Here is a 21,143-nt window from a genome sequence, read left to right as displayed (position 1 = left end):
AGCCTGGGAGGTCGAGGCTGCAGTGAGCTGTGATCACGGCACTGCACACCAGCCTGGGTGATCAAGTGAGACCCTGTCTCCAAAAAAAAACAAAAACAAAAAAAACGGTGGTATGGGGATCCACTTTTTTTTCCTTTTTTTCTTTTCTTTTCTTTTTTTTCTGAGACAGGTTCTCGCTCTGTTGCCCATGCTGGAGTGCAGTGGCAGCATTTTGGGGATCCATTTTGAACCTCTTCAAGCTTGTCCCACCTGAGGTCTGCAGCCACATGTGGCCCAGGACCGCTTTGAATGTGGCCAAACACAAATTCGTAAACTTTCTTAAAACATTATGAAATTTAGGCGGGGCACAGCGGCTCACGCCTGTAATCCCAGCACTTTGTGAGGCTGAGGCAGGCAGATCACTTGAGGTCAGGAGTTCGTGACCAGCCTGGCCAACGTGGTGAAACCTCGTCTCTACTAAAAATACAAAAATTAGCCGAGTGTGGTGGCGCGCGCCTGTAATCCCAGCTATTCAGGAGGCTGAGGCAGGAGAATCACTTGAACCCAGGAGTCGGAGGTTGCGGTGAGCCAAGATCACACCACTGAACTACAGCCTGGGTGACAAAGTGAGACTCCGTCTCAAAAAAAAAAACTAAAACAAAGAAAAAAAATTGAGGTTTTTTGTTTGTTTGTTTGTTTTTTGAGATGGAGTTTCGCTCTTGTTGCCCAAGGCTGGAGTGCAATGGTGCGATCTCCACTCACCGCAACCTCCGCCTCACGTGTTCAAGCAATTCTCCTGCCTCAGCCTCCCCAGTAGCTGGGATTACAGGCGCGCGCCGCCACGCCCGGCTAATTTTGTGTTTTTAGTAGACATGGGTTTCTCCATGTTGGTCAGGCTGGTCTCGAACTCCCAACCTCAGGTGATCCGCCCGTCTCAGCCTCCCAAAGTGCTGGGATTACAGGCGTGAGCCACCGCGCCCGGCCAAAACATTGAGGGTTTTTTGGCGATTTTTTTTTAAGCTCATCAGCTATCGTTAGTGTTGGTGTATTTTACGTGTGGCCCAAGACAATTCTTCCAGTGTGGCCCAGAGAAGCCAAAAGATTGGACACCTCCATTTATAGTATAAAATGAGAGCCACTAGGCTTTCGGCTCAGCCCCTTTTCCTTACACTGCCAGTCAGCTGCGCTCAGGGACCCGCAGTTCAGGGTTCAACACAGGCAGATTCCCTCTCTTCCTTGCTTGCTCCTGTCAGCCGCAGCCGTGGGCCAGCACAGCATGGCCGGGCCCCGCCCCGCCCCGGCCCTTTCCAGAGGTGCGCAGCCTGGCCGGCCCAGCGGGCGGAACCGATAGTGTCTGGCACTTGGCTCGCCCGGACTCTGAATCCCGGAGCACCAGGCGCCCACGAGAACGCTGTTCTCTTTGGCTTCCGGGCGCACGCTACTCTGTCGCCGCCGTCAGACCGGAATTCCCGGTGCCGCCGCAACCGCCGTCTGTGCGCCCACCTCTGCTGCCGCCATGGGGATCTTAGAGAAGATCTCGGAGATCGAGAAGGAGATCGCTCGGACGCAGAAGAACAAGGGTGAGGGCCGGCCGGGCGGGGCCTTCCTTTCTGCCTGCCTCAGTTTTCCTGTCTGTAAAATGGGGGAACAACTCCAGCAGTAATGCTGGGGCAAGATCCGAGGCTGCGGAGAAGTTGCCAGACAAGTGCCGAGGCCGCCCTGCGCGCCCAAGGCAGGGCCAGGCGGGAGCGGGTCTCACGCCCAGGTCTGACTGCAAACGTACCCCAAGAGATCTGATCAGTCCCAGACCGTGTGCCCGAGTAGAGTAATCCCAGCTCACAGAGCAAGCATCTGACCCATCTGACCCAGAGAGAGGCGGAGCTGGGGTTCAAACCTCAGTCTCCTGATGGCTGGGCCTGGGGCCTGGGTCTACTCTGTTGTTTTGGGAAGTGCAAGAGGAGACCTCTCAGGAACAGCCTCACCCAGCAGCTGAGAGCCCACTGGAGCAAGGGAATCAGGACTCTGGAGTCTGGAAGGCCTGGGTTTGAGCCCCAGGTCCACCACGTACCTTCTGTAAAACATTGGAAAGTCACTTCACTTCTTGGAGTCTCAGTGTCCTCATCTGTAAATGGGGTAATACTCCCCTGCTCCATCTTAGGACACAGCTGAGTTAAATTAGATGGCCTTTACAAAGCACTGGGCACATGGTGAGCACTCAGTATTTAAACACCCCAACATAGATAATACATAATGAAGCCTCAAATCTGGACTTTAGAATGTAAGGGCTAGAGGAGCTCACAGAAGAGAGGTGAGGAGAGAACGATGACACCAGGACGAAGTGGGACTTGAGCTGGTTGTTGGAAGGGTATCCCAGGTGGGGGGCCACTGCTGAGACAAAGACATGGGAGTGAGCATGGTATGGGACAGTGAGAACAATCTAGATCAGAAGGAGGGTATGGAAGAGTAATGGGAGATGCAATTGGCCAGGCTAGTGGCTAGCCATTCAGGCTTGTGGGAGCAGGAAGCAAGCAACACTAGATAGCTGGTCCCAGTGTCTGCCCTCCCTTGGTTCCATTTAGGTTTGAAGACCAAGGAGTTGAGGGCCCTCTATGACTCATTCCTTCTGTAAATCTTTTTTGTTGGTTTGTTTGAGACAGTCTTGTTCTGTCACCCAGGCTGGAGTGCAGTGGTGCCATCTGGGCTCACTGCAACCTCTGCCTCCCAGGTTCAAGCGATTCTCCTGCCTCAGCTTCCAAATAGCTGGGATTACAGGCACGTGCCACCACAGCTGGCTAATTTTTGTATTTTTTTAGTAGAGAGGGGGTTTTGCCATGTTGTCCAGGCTGGTCTTGAACTCCTGACCTCAGGTGATCCACCCACCTCGGCCTCCCAAAGTGCTGGGATTACAGGCATGAGCCACCATGCCTGGCCGATCTTTCCTGAGCCTTTACTATGTGCTAGGCACTGTGGTTAAAGCAGTGAACACAGCAGGCATATCCCAGCCCTTGGATCTGACCTTCTAGTTGACGGTCTGAAAACTAGAAATCAAATAAATAAGATAATGTCAGCCAGCAATATGTGCTATGAAGACAAACCAGGGTGATACAGCAGAATATTGGGGGTGGGGAGGGGCTGGGGATTGGGTCTGCTTAGGTGGAATGATAGAGAAGACCACCATGAGGATGGGGCATTTGAACTAAGACCTGAATGAGAAGAAGGAACCGGTCACGCAAACATCTGGGGGAAGAGTGTTCCTGGCAGAAAGAGCAGCTAGTGCAAAGGCCCTGAGGCAGGAACAAATTTGGTTGTTTACAGGTCAACAGGACTGGGGCTGGGGTGCAGTGATGGGACAGGAGGGGGTCGATCATGCAGAGCCATAGGTCATGGGAAAGACTCTGGGTTGTGTTCTAAGGCAGTGGGAGCTGGTGCAGGGTGTTAAGCAAGGAAGGGGCTATTCTGACTTCTGTCTTGAAAGTTCCCTCTGGCTGCTGTAATATTCCATATTACCCGTAAGACCCAAGGAAAATCACAGGGAGGCTAGAGATGCTGCCACTTTGGCAGTGGTAGACAAAGGAGATATAAAGGTGATTAAGACCTAGTCCCTATTCAGAGATGCTCAGAATTTTAGGAGCTGGGATGACAGGAAGGGCCATTTGTACCTGACTGACACCGAATCCTTTTTTTTTTTTTTTTTTTTTTTTTTGAGACTTGCTCTGTTGCCCAGGCTGGAGTGCTGGAGTGCAGTGGTGTGATCATAGCTCACTGTAACTTCAAACTCCTGCATTCAAGCAATCCTTCCACTTCCACCTCTTGAGTAGCTGGGACTACAGGTGTGCACCACCACACCGGGCTAATAATCTCCCAGGTATGTGCCACAACGCCCAGCTAATTTTGTGTCTTTAGTAGAGACGAGGTTTCTCCACATTGGTCAGGCTGGTTTCAGACTCCGGACCTCAGTTGATCCGCCCACCTCGGCTTCCCAAAGTGCTGGGATTACAGGCGTGAGCCACTGCACCCGGCCAATTTTTATGTTTTTTGTAGAGGCATGGTCTCACTGTGTTGCCCAGGGTGGTCTTGAACTCCCAGCCTCAAGCAGTCCTCCCTTCTCAGCTTCCCCAAAGTGCTGGGATTACAGGCGTGAGCCACCATGCCCAGCTGCAGAACCCATTCTTAACCATTTCTCACTGCTATCAATTCACTGATTCACTTGGTAAAATATTTCCTGTGTGCCTGGGCCCTGTGCTGGAGGCTGGGGATCCAGTCCCATTTCCTGACCTATCGGAGTCAGGGAAGTAAAGAAATCAGATAGTTTTCAGAGTCGAGGAGACAGTAAACCTGCTCATGAGGCAGGAAGCGGTCTGGGGAAGGATGGAATTTACTGTAGATTATAGCCAACTGTTATTGGGTGTCTACTGTGTCCTAAGCGATGTTCTTAGTGCTTTCTGTAAGACTTCTCCATTATTCCACCATCAAAAATCTGCTGAAGTATGGTCAGGCACAGTGGCTCACGCCTGTAATCCCAGCACTTTGGGAGGCCGAGGTGGGTGGATCACTTGAGGTCAGGAGTTTGAGACCAACCTGGGCGACGCGGTGAAACCCTGTCTCTACTAAAAATACAAAAATTAGCCAGGCATGGTGGCACCAGCCTGTAGTCCCAGCTACTCGGGAGGCAGAGGCAGGAGAATCTCTTGAACCCAGGAGGTGGAGGTTGTAGTGAGCCGAGAACGCACCACTGCACTCCAGCCTGGGTGACACCAGCGAGACTTTGTTGGTGGCTCACACATGTAATTCCAGCATTTTGGGAGGCCAAGGCAGGCAGATCACCTGACATCGAGAGTTCGAGACCAGACTGACCAACATGGAGAAACCCCATCTCCATTAAAAATACAAAAAATTAGCTGGGCATGGTGGCGTGTGCCTGTTAGTCCCAGCTACTTGGGAGGCTGAGGTAGGAGAATCTCTTGAACCCTGGTGGTGGAGGTTGCAGTGAGCTGAGATCGCACCACAGCACTCCAGCCTGAGCGATACAGCGAGACTCCGTCTCAAAAAGAAAAAAAAAGAAATCTGCCTAAGAAGTTACTACTGTTAATAACCCTATTTGCAGATTAAGAAACTGATGCACAAGAAGACTAACTTTTCCAAAGTAAAATGGCCCCACTAATGGCAGGGTGGAGTTCTGACACAAGCTCTCACTGCCGTCTGAGACTGGGCAGGGGAAGCCTCTTTGAAGAAGTGACATTTGAGCTGCACCTCAAATGGTGGGAAGGAGCCAGTTCCAGGAAGATCTTGTTGAAATGGAGAGAATCGCCAGTGTGAAGGTCCCAAGGAAGAAATGATGTCAGCATGTTCTAGAAAAGGAAAAAAAGAAAGGCCAGGTCCAGTGGCTCAACCTGTAATCCCAGCACTTTGAGAGGCTAAGGCAGGAGGATTGCTTACAGCCAGGAGTTCAAGACCAGCCTGGGCAACATAGCAACATCTCATCTCTACAAAAACAATTTTTTTAATTAGGCAGTCCTGGTGGTCCTAGTTATTCAGGAGGCTGAGGCAGGAGCTCAAGACTGTAGTGAGTTATAATCGTGCCACTGAACTCTAGTCTGAGTGACAGAATGAGACCCCCATCTCTTTAAAAAAAGAGAGAGGAGAAAGCAACTGTGTCTGGAATGTAGCAGAGTGTGTTGAAGTAGCCAGGAGCCAGGTCACATAGGGTCCTTGTTCTCAGTCTCAACCACGGCCTCCTTTTAGAGCAAAGAGTTTGTAACACCATTTACAGTCCTGAAATGAAATTCCCCATCAGTAATATAACTTGAATTTGAAAAAAAACCAATGTAATACCCTAATAGTAATATAAAGGAGAAGAAGAAAAAGGAAAGTAATTTATAATGAAAATGGTATTTATTTAAGTACATAAATGCTGGAGTGCTGCCAGGATCTAACGAAGTTACCCTGAAGCAGTAGAATGCTCATGCCTCTAGGTAGAATCACTGGGGATGTGACAGCCACGATGCAAGTGTGTTGTGTTGGCCACTGAGTTACGCCCCAAGAGGGGCTGCCATGGCAACGTGGGATCCCAGAATGGTGAGCAGCTTCAGGTAAAGTTTCAGACAAAACATGACGTAGTCTTCCCTTCATATACACAATAGTTGCATTCCTGGGAATTTCAGTGTATATTAACACTGTATAACATGTCCTGTGTTTATATGTAAACAGAGCTAGGTTCTAGGCCTGGCGATGCTAACCCAGGTTTTCCCTCTGTGGATGCCTTTGGGATGTGACAAGTCATGGACTTGGGACAGTTCTCCTCAGCTACACAGGACTGACTCACCTAATAGGGCAGCTGGTTTCCCTGCCCCCTGCCCAATAGATGCCAATGCGGACTTCACCATCAAAATGAACAGAAAACATCTCCCAGAATTTCCAGAATGCCCTCCCAGGAAGCGGTGCCACCTCTGTTGAGAACCATTGGTTCTCAGTAAGCTGGTGAGGTCTCAACAAAGAGATGGGATTTTTTTTTTTTTTGAGACGGAGTTTCACTGTTGTTGCCCAGGCTGGAGTGCAATGACGTGATCTCAGCTCACCACAACCTCTGCCTCCTGGTTCAAGTGATTCTTCTGCCTCAGCCTCCCAAATAGCTGGGATTACAGGCATGAACCACCATGCCCAGCTAATTTTGTACTTTTAGTAGAGACAGGGTTTCTCCATGTTGGTCAGGCTGGTCTCGAACTCCTGACCTCAGGTGATCCACCCACCTCGGCCTCCCAAAGTGCTGGGATTACAGGCGTCAGCCACTGCACCTGGCCTAAGAGACTGGATTTTATCTTAAATGAAGTGAGAAGCCAAGGGGGCCTTTTAAGCAGAGGGGTGGTTTTTTTTTTTTTTTTCCTCCTGATCTCCTTGACAGCAGTTGCTTCTCAGCCAGCACTTGGCGACATGTGGGCCCTGCCTGACCCCTGGGCTTGGACACCCTGGCCACTCATCTTCTGTCTTGCTTTCCATCCTTTAGCCACTGAGTATCATCTGGGCCTGCTGAAAGCTAAGCTCGCCAAGTATCGGGCCCAGCTCCTGGAACCGTCCAAATCGGCCTCGTCCAAAGGAGAGGGCTTTGATGTCATGAAGTCGGGCGATGCCCGTGTGGCGCTGATTGGATTTCCCTCTGTGGGTAAGGTCAGTGATGGTCAGTGTGGGCCTCGGGGAGGAAAGCAAGAAGTCATCTTTCAAACAGGTGACCATCCAGGCTCCCCTTGCTGCCTTTCTGCTTAGCTCCAGGGACACAGAAGACCTGGCCTCCCCCAGGGTCAGATCCTAGCCCTTTATCATCCTAACATGGAGGACGCTCTTTCCTCTTGTCAGCAGATGTAGCCCTACTTGGTCTTCCGATTCAGTCATCATGCACAAATACTTCTCGAGTGTATATCTCGAGCGGTGTCATGTGCTGGGCACTGTGCCAGGGACTAGAGACATAGCACGAACGAGACAGAGCTGTGTCCCTGCCCACATAGATCTCCCATTCTTGAAGAGAAAGGACAGTAAATAAGTAATAAGGTGCATCCAGTGGTGAGGAGTGGGGGCTGGTGAGTGACAGGGCAAAGGTCTGCTAGTTATGACAGGTCCCGACAGGTTTCTCTGGCGAGTGAGTATTTGGGCAGGGGCCTGAAGGAAGTGAGGGAGCTTGCAGAGTCCTGGGTGAGAACCTTCCAGACAGAGGGAACAGTGAGCACAGAGGCCCTTAGGCAGGCGCTTGCTTGGTGTGTCCAGGGAGGCCCAGGTGGCTCCCTGAGGAGCACAAGGAGGGCAGAAGACAGAGAGGATAGGGGCTTATGGGCGGCCGGAAGGACCCTGGCTTGGATTGAAGAATGAAACTGCAGAGTTTTTAGAAGGTTTCTTCGGCCTGGTGCGATGGCTCACGCCTGTAAACCCAGCACTTTGGGAGGCCAAGGTGGGTGGATCACCTGAGGTCGGGAGTTCAAGACCAGCCTGACCAACATGGAGAAACCCTGTCTCTACTAAAAATACAAAATTAGCTGGGGGTGGTGGTGCATGCCTGTAATCTCAGTTACTCGGGAGGCTGAGGCAGGAGAATTGCTTGAACCTGGGAGGCAGAGGTTGCGGTGAGCCGAGATTGCACCATTGCACTCCAGCCTGGGCAACAAGAGCAAAACTCCATCTCAAAAAAAAAAGAAGGTTTCTTCTGGAAGTTGCTCTGTTTAGCATATAATCTATATTGGTTTACTTTTTTTTTTTTTTTTGAGAGGGAGTCTTGCTCGGCTTACTGCAACCTCTGTCTCCTGGGTTCAAGCAGTTATCGATCAGCCTCCCGAGTAGCTGGGATTACAGGCATCCGCCACCACGCCCATCTAATTTTTGCATTTTTAGTAGAGACGGGGTTTCACCACGTTGGCTAGGCTGGTCTCGAACTTCTGACCTCAGGTGATCTGCCCACCTCGGCCTCCCAAAGTGCTGGGATTACAGGTGTGAGCCACCGCTCCCGGCGTGATTTACTTTTATGTGAGGAATAAAATAAACATCATTGCAGGGTTTTGAGCAGAAAAGAGAGATGTCTGATCAGCTTTTTTTTTTTTTCTTTTTGAGGTATAGTTTCACTCTTGTTGCCCAGGCTGGAGTACAATGGCGCGATCTCAGCTCACTACAACCTCCGCCTCCCAGGTTCAAGCAATTCTCCTGCCTTAGCCTCCCAAGTAGCTGGGATTACAGGCATGCGCCACCCTGCCCGGCTAATTTTTTTGTATCCTTTTTTAGTAGAGATGGGGTTTCACCATGTTGGCAAGGCTGGTTTTGAACTCCTGACCTCAGGTGATCCACCCCCCCTTGGCCTCCCAAAGTGCTGGGATTACAGGCGTGAGCCAACGCGCTCGGCCTAAAATAAACTTTTTATTTTAGAATAGTCTTAGATTTACAGAAAAATTGCAAAGGTAATACAGAGTTCCCATATACCCTACACCCATTTTCCCTGGCAGTTAACATTTTACACCAATGAATGTTGATGTGTTCTTGCCTCAAGTCCGTGCTTTATGCAGATTTCCTTAGCTCCTCCCCACTGTCCTTTTTCTGTCCTGAGATCCCACATCACAGTTCAGTTGTTATGTCTCCTTAGGCTCTTCTAGACAGTTCCTTAGACTTGCCTTGATTTGATAATCTTGACAATTTCAGGGAGTACCATTCCCATATTTTGTAGAAAGTCCTTCAGTTGGGGTGTGTCCGATGTTTTTCTCATGGTTAATCTAGGGTTATAGTTAGCAAGGAAGGCCACAGAGGTAAAGTGCCATTTTTATCACATCACATGAAGGCCACATACTGTCAACACGACTTACCCCTGCTGATGTTGATCTTGACCACCTGGCTGAGGTGTGTCAGGTTTCTCCACCATGGAGACGCTCTCTTCTCCCCTTGCCCTGCCGCTTTGGGGAGGGAGGTGACTGTGTGCAGTCCAATTCCATCGCCCCCTTGAGGGGAGCATCTACAGAAACTGTTTGGAATTCTTCTGCATGGGAGATTTGTCTCTCTTCTCCCATTCATTCGTTTTATTCAATCATTTATTGATATCTGTATGGACTTGTGGGGGGTTATTTTGTGCTTTGGGGTCTAAATCCATACCATGTTGTTTTGCTGCTCAAATTGTTTTAGCTTTGGAGCTATTTTAGTTGGCTTCTTTGATGTACTTCCGCCATTGTGTTTTTCCAGCACTTCCTCACTTTCTGACACTGCAAGATGCCCCAGGCTCATTTTGTATATTCCCTGCCCTGGCCTAGAATCTGCCATTTCTCCAAGGAGCCCTGGTTCCTTTGATTGGAGAATAGCATTAGAAACTACCATCTGGGCACTGACTTACTTTTTTACAGAATCACTGGCTGTTGTGTAGATGGCAGGCTATAGCAGGGCAAAGTGGAAGTGGGACAGTGGAGAGGTTGCTAGAATATAGGCCAAGTGAGCAACAACCAAAGCTCTGGACAGGTGCTGGGGAGCAGCTTCTAACTCAGTTCAGCTGAACAATTTGAGCCCACACCCAGTTTCCACTGCTCTGGGCCAGGCATGGGGGATGGTGGTAACAGCTACCTTTTCTTGAGTGCTTGTTGCAGGCTGGGCAGTGTTTAGTTTTGTTTGTTGTACTGTCTGCCTATATGATTGGTATATGTATCAGAGAGAGAGAGATTGATAGAGAAGCCGCTCTAGTTACCAAGAGCCGTGACCCTTGAAGTCTGGGCCCGTGGCAGATCCCACCTGCCTTATTGGGAGTATAGGCTCTCCCACCGTGGGAGGGCCCAGGTCTTACAGGGGCCAGACAGAATCAGGGAGTGGCCCCGAGGTTGGTTGCTGGCTGTCTCAACAGCCATTGCTCTCGGGGCCACCCTGTCTATCCATATACCTGTCCACTCCACCAGGTTTTTCTCATTTCTTGAGTTTCCAGGAGATACCCAAGGCTGAGGGTTTCTGGATTTGGGGACTCGATGTATTTCTATCACATGCCACATTCTGGACTTGAGAGGTCTAAGGGTGCCTTGGGGAGGGTGCCCCCAGTCTTCTTGCCAGTCAGCCAGGAGGCAGGGTCTGGATAGCTGGCCCTGCAACTCAGAGTCTCAGGTTTCTTGTTCCCGGGGCCCTGCTGATTCGGATGGGGCAGAAGGCATGGGGCTGGGCTTCTTCCCTCCCTAGGTCTGCCCACTGCTCGGCTGGCCTTCTCAGCCACAGCATCTATCACTGAGATGTTACAGTGTTTGGAGTGAGGCACATCCCTGGCCTTATCTTTTTAATCCCTGTGCAGTCCTGTGAGGCAGGGACTGGGTTCATGCCCATTCTACATGTAAAAACCCTGAACTGAGAGTATGGAGTTTCCTGCCCAATCCCAGGACACCCCGGCAGAGGCAGGATTCAAAGCCAGGTTTCTCCAACTCCCAGCCACAGTGAACAGTGGTCTGAGTGGCCACATCCACATCTTCCCAGTTCCCCACTCCCTCCCTGTGACACCTCTCCTGTCAGCTGTCTCTGCCTCAGCCCAGGAGGTTGGCATCTCCTTGCACACCTCCTCACACCCTCCCTGGGTACACAGCATGTCTGGGTACTGGTTCCACGAGTGCCGTGGGACTGCCGCCTGCTTAAAGTTCTCTGGGGCCAAGAGGGCCTGGAGGATTGTGTGGGGCTAGGGGAGGCTCCTGATGTATATGGGGAACCCCATCAGAATCCAGATCCCTGCCTCTACCTGAGACAGTCCTGAGGCCTCCAAGGAACAGATGGGCCCTCTGTTGTCTGACCCATCCAGGACAGGGCCAGAGGTGAGCCCTCTGGCTGGGAGGTCTCTTCACAGCCACCTAGGTCACCAAGCCGAGGGTGAGAGGGTCTCCTCCTGCTGCCTGCACCTGCAGGCCCCCAGCCCCGGGGCCTCTCCCAGAAGGCCAGGGACAAGGCTCCTCAGTGCAATGATCTCCTTTTCTCCTAGTCCACATTCTTGAGTCTGATGACCTCCACGGCCAGCGAGGCAGCGTCCTATGAGTTCACCACTCTGACGTGTATTCCTGGGGTCATTGAAGTAAGTGGGTGTGCTGGGCCCAGAAGGAGAAGGGGTGCATGCTTGTGTTTGGACTTGTGCCTGTGCCCGCCTTGTGTGTGAGTCAGGGTGGATGTCCCCATGTCAGGACAGGCTCTGGACTGAGCTGCTTTGCCCTCCAACACTGACACTTCTGGGGATCCTAGCTGCTGGACCCCAGAGATTCCTGGTGGGGCCTGGAACTAGCAGGTCAGGCCAGCATGTGGCTACTCTGCCTGGCACCCCCTGTGCTCTCCTCCCCAACACCACCACAGCTCTGGTCACTAATTGCTGCTTGGCTGGATCCTTCTGCCTCCCCATGAAGCTTCGCTGCCTTGGACTGTGTTTGCTTTGGGCAGCTGAGTGGTATGGCCTTAAGTTCCCCTGGTGAAACAATTTATTTGTGAAGTGGTGGTACCATCAGTGATGAGTGTTGTGGGATTGGGAGATCCTGAGCCCTCCCTAGGCGGCTACTCAGCTCATAGGCTGTGGTCTGCACCGGGCTGGGATGGTGACAAGGCTCAGACTTGGCCACAGGTTGGCACCTGGGTTTCCCTCAGCCCCTGAGCCCTGGGGCCATTCCAGATGTCTCAGATCCAGGCAGGACCTTTCCAGTGGAGGCCCAGCCTTGCCTTACCTTTCTTCTCTTCTGCATCCTAGTACAAAGGTGCCAACATCCAGCTCCTGGACCTTCCTGGAATCATTGAAGGCGCATCCCAAGGTGGGAGGCAGGGCAGGTGTGTGGGAGGCAGGCTGGAGCTCTGTTACTGATCGTTGAAATTGGGTGTGGCTGTCATGGAGATCACTCTGGACCCCTGGTCCATTATCCCGCTTTCCAGAAAAGACAGGTTCCAGTTCAAATCCTTGGCACCAAACTAGCCTTGTGATCTTGGGCAAGTGATTGGGTATCTCTAAGCCAAGCCTCAGTTTCCTCAGCTGTAGAATGGGCATAATAATACTTCATTTACAGCATAGTTTTGAGGATTTAAGTGAGGAAATGTTCAGGAAGCATTTAGCCTGGGGCCTGCCACATGGTAGGGGTGGACGTAGGACAGCCGTTAGTATCCTGTTACTCCTTTTATGATGGTGGTGTTGGATTTTCTTCTGAAATAAGTCTCCGTGAGTAAAACATGTGGATTAAAGAAAAATGCCAAGCTTGTGCTAGTATGTGGCAGAGGCTGTGGTAGGTCTGCAAAGGACAGGAGTCCAGGGCACCATGGGCTGGGTAGCAGTCACACGGGTCCACGTATGTAACTGCATCCCTCCCACCCATCCAGGAAAAGGCCGTGGCCGGCAGGTGATCGCTGTGGCGCGCACGGCTGACGTCGTCATCATGATGCTGGATGCCACCAAGGGAGAGGTGCAGAGGTCCGCAGGGTGGGGCGTGGGGCAGGCTCACATGTCTGGGGAGGGCCGATGTGTCCCTGAGCTCGTACTGGGCGGCCTGTGGGTGCTTGGCTCTCTCACACGTGAGAGTAGTGGTAGGACTCGTCACAGACTAAACCCAACACCACCCAGCCTATGGCGTCTTCTCCTCAAGGCTTGTGTCCAGCCAGCACAGAGGCTTCCTGGGACCGGGGGCCAAGGGGCTTGGCCTGGCTCTGCTTCCTGTTCAGAGGCACAGGTGCCTCATCACTGCCCAGAACCTGCCAGGAGCCCAGCCCCAAGCACAGAAGCATTGTTCATCCACGTCCTGGCAGAGGGGTACACCAGGCCTGCCTCCTCAGGACCAGAAGGAGTACCCTCATGTGGTCACCTCGTGGGGGCTCCACCACTTGCCTGTGCATGCCGAGCGTAAACCGGGCCAGTCCCCTCTGGGACTGTGGCAGAGTTTAGAAGCTCCCTGCAGCTCTAGGGCATTGGGAAGGAGTGTTCTCCGGGTTGCTGGGGAAGGGGGTGGAGGAGAGAGTCAGTCTCTGTCTGGGTGGGCAGTGACGTCCTGCGTAACAGGGAAGCTGTGCATCTGGCTCTGTGGACAGCCTGTGAGGGGCTTATGGGGTGCTCTGCCTAGGTCTCTGCTGGAGAAGGAGCTGGAGTCTGTGGGCATCCGCCTCAACAAGCACAAGCCTAACATCTACTTCAAGGTGAGGCACCTCTCTGGCCTTCAGGCCAGGGGTGTGGCAGTTTTGAGACTGCATTGGCTGGCGGCTGAGGCTGTGGGACCATTGCTGTGACCCCTTGGTCAGCAGTTCTCCCCATCCCTCTCTCCTCTTTCAGCCCAAGAAAGGCGGTGGCATCTCCTTTAACTCGACAGTCACGCTGACCCAGTGCTCGGAAAAGCTGGTGCAGCTCATCCTGCATGAATACAGTATCCTTCCCTGAAAGACACGTGAGGGAGGGCAGCCACCACCGTCAGGGCAGCGGGGAGACTGACCAAGACAGGAGGCCTCGTGGAGCAGGGTGGCAGCAGGTCACCCCCACTGCCCCCGCTGTCCATTCAAGCAGCCTCTGGGCAAGCTCCAGACTGCCAGGGCTGCAGCCGTGCACTTGACAATGGCTTCCTGGCTCCTCACCGAGTACTGGGCACTGTGGTAGCCAGATGACATCCGAAAGAAAAAGATGTCATGGGAAACAGCCTCTGAGGATGGGGGGTTCCTAGCCTGGAGAAGCCCCAGGGAGAGCTGGGGAGTGGGTGGTGCCTCTAAAGCAGTGTCGGGGGCTGGTTGGGTTCTGGGGCCCTGGGGATAGGGCAGGGCCTCGGGCAGAGTTATCCCTGGCATATGGAGAACTCTTAGAGTCAGCTGTGAGCCCCTCATTGCCAGAGGTGTGCAAGCAGAGGCAGGGTGGCTCCCAGTGGAGTCCTGCATGGAAGAAGCTGGGTTCGACCAGCTTTCAGATGCTCCTGGTGCTAAAACCCAGGCTTCCCCTGAGGGGCTTTGGGGATTCTAGCAGGTAATTTTTTCTCCCCGCCTAGCTGTCAAGATTAAAACTCTGTGTTGATTGAAACTTTTATTTATTGTGGTCCCTCTGGGGAAGAGAACAGAGGGCTTCCAAAGCATTACAATCTTGTAAAACCTCACAAGCAGATACCTCCACGGTCCCATGCAGCCAGCATATTTCCTGCTAGGCTTTTTGGGGCCCTCCGCTGATGGGGGACAGGGGCAGCTGGTGCACAGGTTGCCCTTAATCGGAGCCCCTCAGAGATCTTCAACGCGGAAGTACTCTTCCGAGAAGACTGCTCCCCGGATGAGTTCATCGATGTGATCGTGGGCAACCGGGTGTACATGCCCTGCCTGTATGTAAGTGCAGGAGGGGACCCCTGGCCTGGCCACTCGGCCTTTCCACCACGTGCATTTCCTCAGCTCCCGGAACCTTGTGAGAGAAGCAGAAAGAGTCTGAGGCTCTCCCCTCCCCTCACCTCACCTCAGTGGCTGCTTGGATGTTGCAGACATAGAGGGCTTGAAACCAGGGTTCCAGCCCAGCCTTCCCTAACCTGAGGCAGCAAGGGGAGGGAGGGCGTAGACTCAGCTCTCCAAGGAAGGGCTGCAGCTGGCACAGGGCGATGGAGGGCCCTTTCCTGGATGCCTTGCTCCTATCCTCAGCACCAGCCTCCACCTTCTCAATCTCAGGTTTATAACAAAATCGACCAGATCTCCATGGAAGAGGTGGACCGCCTGGCCCGAAAACCCAACAGTGTGGTCATCAGGTGAGGCCGCTGGCATCCTGCCACTCTGCTGTCCTTGCTATGGGTTCTGACCCCAGTCGTCAGGCCTCCCAGCCACTTTGGCTGTGGAGGAGGAAAAGCCAGCACAGCCTCCAGCAGCACACAGCCCTCACGGAGCCCAGGACTTCCTGCCCAGGGCAGAGCACTTTGTCCATGAGGCCAAGGAGACACTGCAGGAGGGTCCCCTTCATAGCTGCTGGAGGCATTGGCCCGTTCCAGTTGTGAATTGCCGTGGGTAGGGTGGGTGATGTCTTGTGGGCTCTGGTTAAGAAAACAAGGATTTCATCAACCAAGGTTGAATGGCTAAGAGGCTTCTTAACTTAGGCCAGGCGTGGTGGCTCATGCCTGTAATCCCAGCACTTCGGGAGGCCGTGGCGGGTGGATCACGAGGTCAGGAGATCGAGACCATCCTGGCCAACATGGTGAAACCCTGTCTCTACTAAAAATACAAAAATTAGCCGGGTGTGGTGGCGTGTGACTGTAATCCCGGCTACTCAGGAGGCTGAGGCAGGAGGATCACTTGAACCTGGGAGGCGGAGGTTGCAGTGAGCCAAGATCATGCCACTGCACTCCAGCCTGGGTGACAGAGTGGGACTCCATCTCAAAAAAAAAAAAAAGAGGCTTCTTAACTTAGTAGTGAACCAAGGTCCCCCCAAGAAGCCCTGGGTGTGAGCCTACCTCTCCTGGTGCTCTGGAAGGTGTGGCTTCTGTCTGACCACAGCTCAAAGGGAAAAAGGGAACTAACGTTCTCAGGCCCTGGCCACCCACTTCCTGCCCTCCTTTGCAGGGTGGGTCCCTGGGGTGCCACCTGCACTCTGGCTGTTTGTTCACTTGCCACCACAGCCTGGCAGGCTCCTCTTTGGGGCAGACTGATTCAGGTGCTCCACTTTGCTGGTTTCCTGACTTGAAGCGGGCACTCCACAGCTTCACAGTGAAGCTTGGCCGACAGTACTGAGAGCTCAGGGACCAAGAGGCTGGACAGCACAAATGATGGATGAGGGTCCCAGCCTGAGCACAAGGACCATTTTGTGGTGGTTGTAGCCACCACAAAGAGCAGTGTCGGTTCTACAGCACAGCCTCGGGTCCTCTCCTCCTGCTGTGTCCCAGGCCTTTGAGGGGCTGCCATCCTCAGGGCGTGAGAGCTTCTACACCTTTACCTGCTTGTGCTTAGAACAGCTCTACAGAGGTCAGGACACAGCTTGGGGTCACACTGCAAACCTTCAAGCCACTTGCTTCCAGTATTTGGAGCAAGGCACATCCCGGGCCTTATCTTTTTAATCCCTCTGCAGTCCTGCAAGGTAGAGACGGGGTTCATGCCTGTTCTACATGTAAAGGCTCTGGTGCCTCCAGAGCCTTGGTTCTCTGCTCTTCTTGCTGAAATCCCTGCTGGACTTCCTGGCAGTCCCTTGCTCCTCTCAACAAGGAGTGAACTGTGGGTGTCAGGGTTCCTAGCCTTTGCCCATGGTCCCGTCACAGCCCCCGGCCATCTCCCCACGGCAGCCCTTCACTAATCACACATGCTGCAACCCTCCACAGAGCACAGGCTTGCCAGCCCCTAGGAGAGATGCTGACCCTGGTTGAGTGTGACCATGATTGGTGCCCAGAGGCACTGGCGGCAGAAACATCAGGCTGCCATCATAGTAATGGGCTTGTTTCCCTGTGGGTACCAGTGGGCCGCCTGGCCAGTGGAGGTTGTCCCCTCCAATAGTGAGAAGTGGAGACCCCAGCCTCTGAACTCACAGGGGCCCCTACCTGACTGGCCGCCTCCCTCTTTGCAGCTGCGGCATGAAGCTGAACCTGGACTATCTGCTGGAGATGCTTTGGGAGTACTTGGCCCTGACCTGCATCTACACCAAGAAGAGAGGACGTGAGTTGCGCTGCGCGTAGCTGAGAAACAGGCTGAGCTTCATCCCTAGAAGGCTGCCAGGCCGGTGTGTGGTGCCCAGAGACCCCACACCGGCTCTGGCCTGGCTTGTCTAGACACACCTCAGCTCTTTTCCCTTCTCAGCACTGGGCACTGCTGGTTTCGAGGGTACCCTGGTTGGGCAAGGCTACCTTGGCGTCCCCACTGGCTGTAGCAGTCAGTGCCCTCCTGACCTCCCCTCACAGTGACAGGCCCTACCGCAGGAGCATTAGGGACCTGAATCCACAGGAGCCACCCCCATGTCTAACTCCTGCCTATCCTCCTGGTGCACACACACACATGCCCTGGGGTCCCAACTGCTGAATTCGGATCAGTTTGCATCAACCCTGACTTTGGCAGCAAGGAGTGAGCTACAGCTTCCCTCACTAGACTCCAGCATCCGTTCGCGCCCTGCCCGTTCAGTCCAGGTCCTGGTCTCTGTCGGTGCTGTCACGGCAGATGGGTGGCAGGCACTGTGAATCCTAGACTTTGATTTTGAGTCACTGTGTTAAGGTCAAGGTCGTAGAATATGGAACAGGGATCTATGTGGAGGGTGTGCTGGATGTCAGGGGGAGGTTAGGCCAAGGCAAGCAGACTGAAAGGGCCTCTGTGGCCAGCTCTTCCCTTGTGCAGAATCATGAGGTGGCAGTGTGGGCCCTGATGTGTGGCTGACGTTCTCCCCATCCTGCCCTGCAGAGAGGCCAGACTTCACAGACGCCATCATTCTCCGGAAAGGGGCCTCAGTGGAGCACGTGGTGAGTTGACAAGACCTGCTGTGACAAGGGGTGGGAACTCTGCATGCCCTTTGGGGCTCTGTTCTGCCTGAGGTGCCCTGGGCCGGGGGTGGGCTCTGCTAGTCTCACTCTCAGATGTCAGCACAGGCTCTGGAGTTGGACAGCCTGAGGCTGCGTCTGCAGCACCCCTTCTTAGCCGTGTGCCGAGCCTCTGACCTCTCCTGTGAGGTGAGTGTGCTGCCTGCCCCCCGGGTAGTCAGGAGGACACGTTGAATGAGGTCGAGTGTGTAGGGCACCCAGCATGCTGCCTGGCTCTGCAGAGATGCTAGTAACCCTGCTTCCATGCCATTCAGGCATCAGTCAAGGAGAGTGGGGAGTGGCACCAGCTCAACACAGAGGTCAGGACAGCAGCTTCAAGGAGGCAGCCTGAGCCGGCTTATAGGACTAGAGGGTCTGGCAGTGAAGAGTTGGGGTGGGGAGCATCCCAGGTAGGGGAGCAGGCATGCACAGGCCCCAGGGGAGATGGTCTGGGCTCAGGGAGCAAGAGGCTGCCTTTCCCTGTCCAGGATTCTGTCACCTGAACATGACCCTGCAGGCACAGATGGTGGCCAACCTTCGGGTCACATGGCCGTCCTCCTCGGCTGATGCTTTCCTGGTGTTGTTTTCCTCAAGCTCATTTCTTCTTGGGATCTGTATCCTGGAGGCAAGGGACGCTGTAGACCCAGCTGTCCCTGCAGCCCCTTAGGACAGTGGTGGCGGGGCCTGCAATCTGGTCTCATGCATTCATTCATTCCGCAAGCCCAGCCCCAGGTCTCTGAGTGCCACCCTGGAGGTGTTAAACAAAGAAGGCCAGGCAAAGTCCCATCTCCCTCAGGGCCTAGGCTTGAGATCACAGCAGGAGGAGCCAAGGAGACTCACGATTACCCTCCTGAGTCCCTTCAGTCACTCACAAGTGGCAATGCTGGGCAAGCTGAGTAAAAGAAAACCCATCTGCAGACCAGAGTCAGCCACCTTCCCATCTGTGTCAGGGAAGTATTCCTGCAGGCCTGGCGCTGGCCTCCGCCCCAGGGATGCTGGGCTGAGGCGTTGGGTCTCCCACCAGGGCCTGGAAGACCTGTGGGCGTGTGGGAGGAGGGGTCGCATTGCAAAATTGCAGAGTCCCCTCCCCGCCGCCCTCCAATGTGCTACCATCAGCGTGGCAACCAGAGGTCTACACTCTCAGGGCAATTGCTGGCTGCCTCCTCCAGGGTCTCTTTCCAGTTTCATGTGACATCTGGGACCCCTGGGATCTTCACCCCTACCAAGGAGCACTGAAGTTTATACACTGCCCTGGGACTTGGGGGTGATGTGATGTGTGGGAAGCTTCAGGCCACAGGTGGGGCCAGGAGGAGTGAGACATGGTGACCAAGCAGGGGGTACTCCAAGCTATCACCCTGTCCCATTCTGAAGGAGCATCTGTTCAGGCAAGGCAAGCAGAGGGCCACTAGCAGCCAGGCCCCTGACCTTCCTCTGGTGGCTTTGGGAACATTCCTAACTAGGCACCACAGCTGGCAGACCAGGAGTGGGAATGGCAGGGCCACCTGCAGCTGTGATTGGGTGGCTGTGTGCGAATTGAGCACATCAGTCCTCCACACAAGGCCCAGACTGTGTGGGCACCTGCTGCAGGAACTCCTGCCTCTTGGCCTGTGTCCTGAGCTTTGGGTGTGCGGCCAAGCTTGGGATGGGGTTAGGTGAAGCCTCACCTCTCTACCTGACTCTCTTCTGTCCTCCAGTGCCACCGCATCCACCGGTCACTCGCCAGCCAGTTCAAGTACGCCCTGGTGTGGGTGAGTCTCTGGGTGGAAAGCAAGCAGGGGGTTAGACCCAGGACAGCCCCTGGGTTAGGCATGAAGCAAGGCATTCACACTCTCTGTGTAGTGTTCCTGTCCTTCCTGTGGGGATTGGCATGTCTGTGTGTCTGTCCTCCGTAGAATGTACATGCCAACCCAGGGTAGACATAGGCCTTCCCCACCCTTTTATTTTTCTGGTGGTTTTTTTTTTTTGAGACAGGGTCTGGCTCTGTCTCCCAGGCTGGAGTGCAGCCTCGACATCTGTGCTCAAGCGATCCTCCCACCTCAGCATCACAAGTAGCTGGGACTACAGGCACACACCACCATGCCTGGCTAATTTTTCATGGAGACGAGGTTTCGCTATCTGGCCCAGGCTGTCTCAAACGCCTGAGCTCAAGTGATCTTCCCACCTTGGCCTCCAGAAGTGCTGGGATTACAGGCATTAGCCACTGTGCCTGACCCTCCTCCACCTTTGAGATCCGGGATGGTCAGACCACTGCGGACGTCCTGCTGCCTGAGGCCCCCACCTTACGCCATGGCATTCACCCTCCAGGACACACACGCCCGGGGATATCTTCCTTGGCCTTGGCCAGTCCAGGCTGAAGTGACCCCTCTGCCCCCATTCCTCACCCAGGGCACCAGCACCAAGTACAGTCCGCAGCGGGTGGGCCTGACCCACACCATGGAGCACGAGGATGTCATCCAGATCGTGAAGAAGTAACGGCGCCTGCTGGGCCTCCCACCCACCTGCCTCGTCTCCCTGGGGAGGTGGTCCCGCTGGGACACACAAACACCCAAACAGAAAAATACGAATACACGTACCCCAGGAAGGGGTCCCTCAAGTCTCTGCTATTTACAGAAGTTTCTTCAGTAGGCAGACGAAGAGTGTGTTGGGGCAGAGGAGCTCAGCTGGAGGTATTTCCCATAAGACTGAGCCCTCTCATGGGGGTTTTGAGTTTGTAGTGCTGAGCCTGCATCTGTGCCCCGCAGCCCCCTGCACTGAGGGAGCAAGTTGCCCACCTGCCCGCCAGCCAGGGCCTAAAGTAGATGGCATGCTCAGTGCCAGGCTGGTAGCTGGGCCTGTTTGGGTCCCTGGAGGCGGTGGCTGCTGTCACGGCACCTCACTCCCTCAGCTCCTGCCAGCTTCTCTGACACTTGGGTTGGGGGCCCTTCCAGGAGGAAACCCCCTTGGGTGCCCCACACAGGGCTCTCCATGATGGGAACCAGCGGTTAGTGGCTTCAAAGGCCCAGCTGACACCCTCCACAGCCTAAGGGGTGTCCTAAAGTGCCTCCCCCTGTATTCCCCCTCCCAGGGCAGCCCCTGCCCAGCACAAAACCCCAGGACCCTGGCTCTGCATGCCTGGGGCAGGGACTTTTGAGTGCAGGATCTGTATTTTCTAAGTCCCCAGTTCTCCTGGCTCTCCTTTCTGAAATAAAGGATTGAAAACGGTTCCTGTTCAGACTGAGAACACTTTGTAAACTTGCTGAACAGTAGCCAGGT

The 21,143-nt window shown here is 53.9% G+C and overlaps 1 protein-coding gene across 5 annotated transcripts; it reads left to right on the top strand.

Annotated features, from left to right (window-relative positions):
- Positions 1-1,159: 1,159 nt before the first annotated feature.
- DRG2 (developmentally regulated GTP binding protein 2) lies at positions 1,160-21,092 on the top strand. 5 transcript variants are annotated; one of them, XM_009251364.3, is made up of 13 exons: positions 1,160-1,559; positions 6,980-7,140; positions 11,426-11,515; positions 12,173-12,233; positions 12,790-12,880; positions 13,524-13,596; positions 13,730-13,820; positions 14,654-14,751; positions 15,082-15,158; positions 16,955-17,043; positions 17,776-17,834; positions 19,586-19,639; positions 20,277-21,092. In XM_009251364.3, exons 1-13 carry the CDS (start codon positions 1,496-1,498, stop codon positions 20,361-20,363), a joined length of 1,095 nt encoding a protein of 364 aa, XP_009249639.2. In that variant the 5' UTR covers positions 1,160-1,495; the 3' UTR covers positions 20,364-21,092. The 5 variants fall into 5 exon arrangements, with proteins under 5 accessions (XP_009249639.2, NP_001127173.1, XP_054391232.2 ...); NM_001133701.2 differs by having other exon boundaries at positions 1,396-1,559; positions 19,586-19,623; XM_054535257.2 differs by having other exon boundaries at positions 1,435-2,186.
- The last annotated feature ends 51 nt before the right edge of the window (positions 21,093-21,143 follow it).

The sequence above is a fragment of the Pongo abelii genome, chromosome 19 (genome assembly GCF_028885655.2).
Source record: "Pongo abelii isolate AG06213 chromosome 19, NHGRI_mPonAbe1-v2.0_pri, whole genome shotgun sequence".
Classification (NCBI taxonomy): domain Eukaryota; kingdom Metazoa; phylum Chordata; class Mammalia; order Primates; family Hominidae; genus Pongo; species Pongo abelii.
The sequence above is the reverse complement of the archived record's forward strand: the minus strand, read 5'-3'. Positions and strand labels throughout refer to the sequence as shown.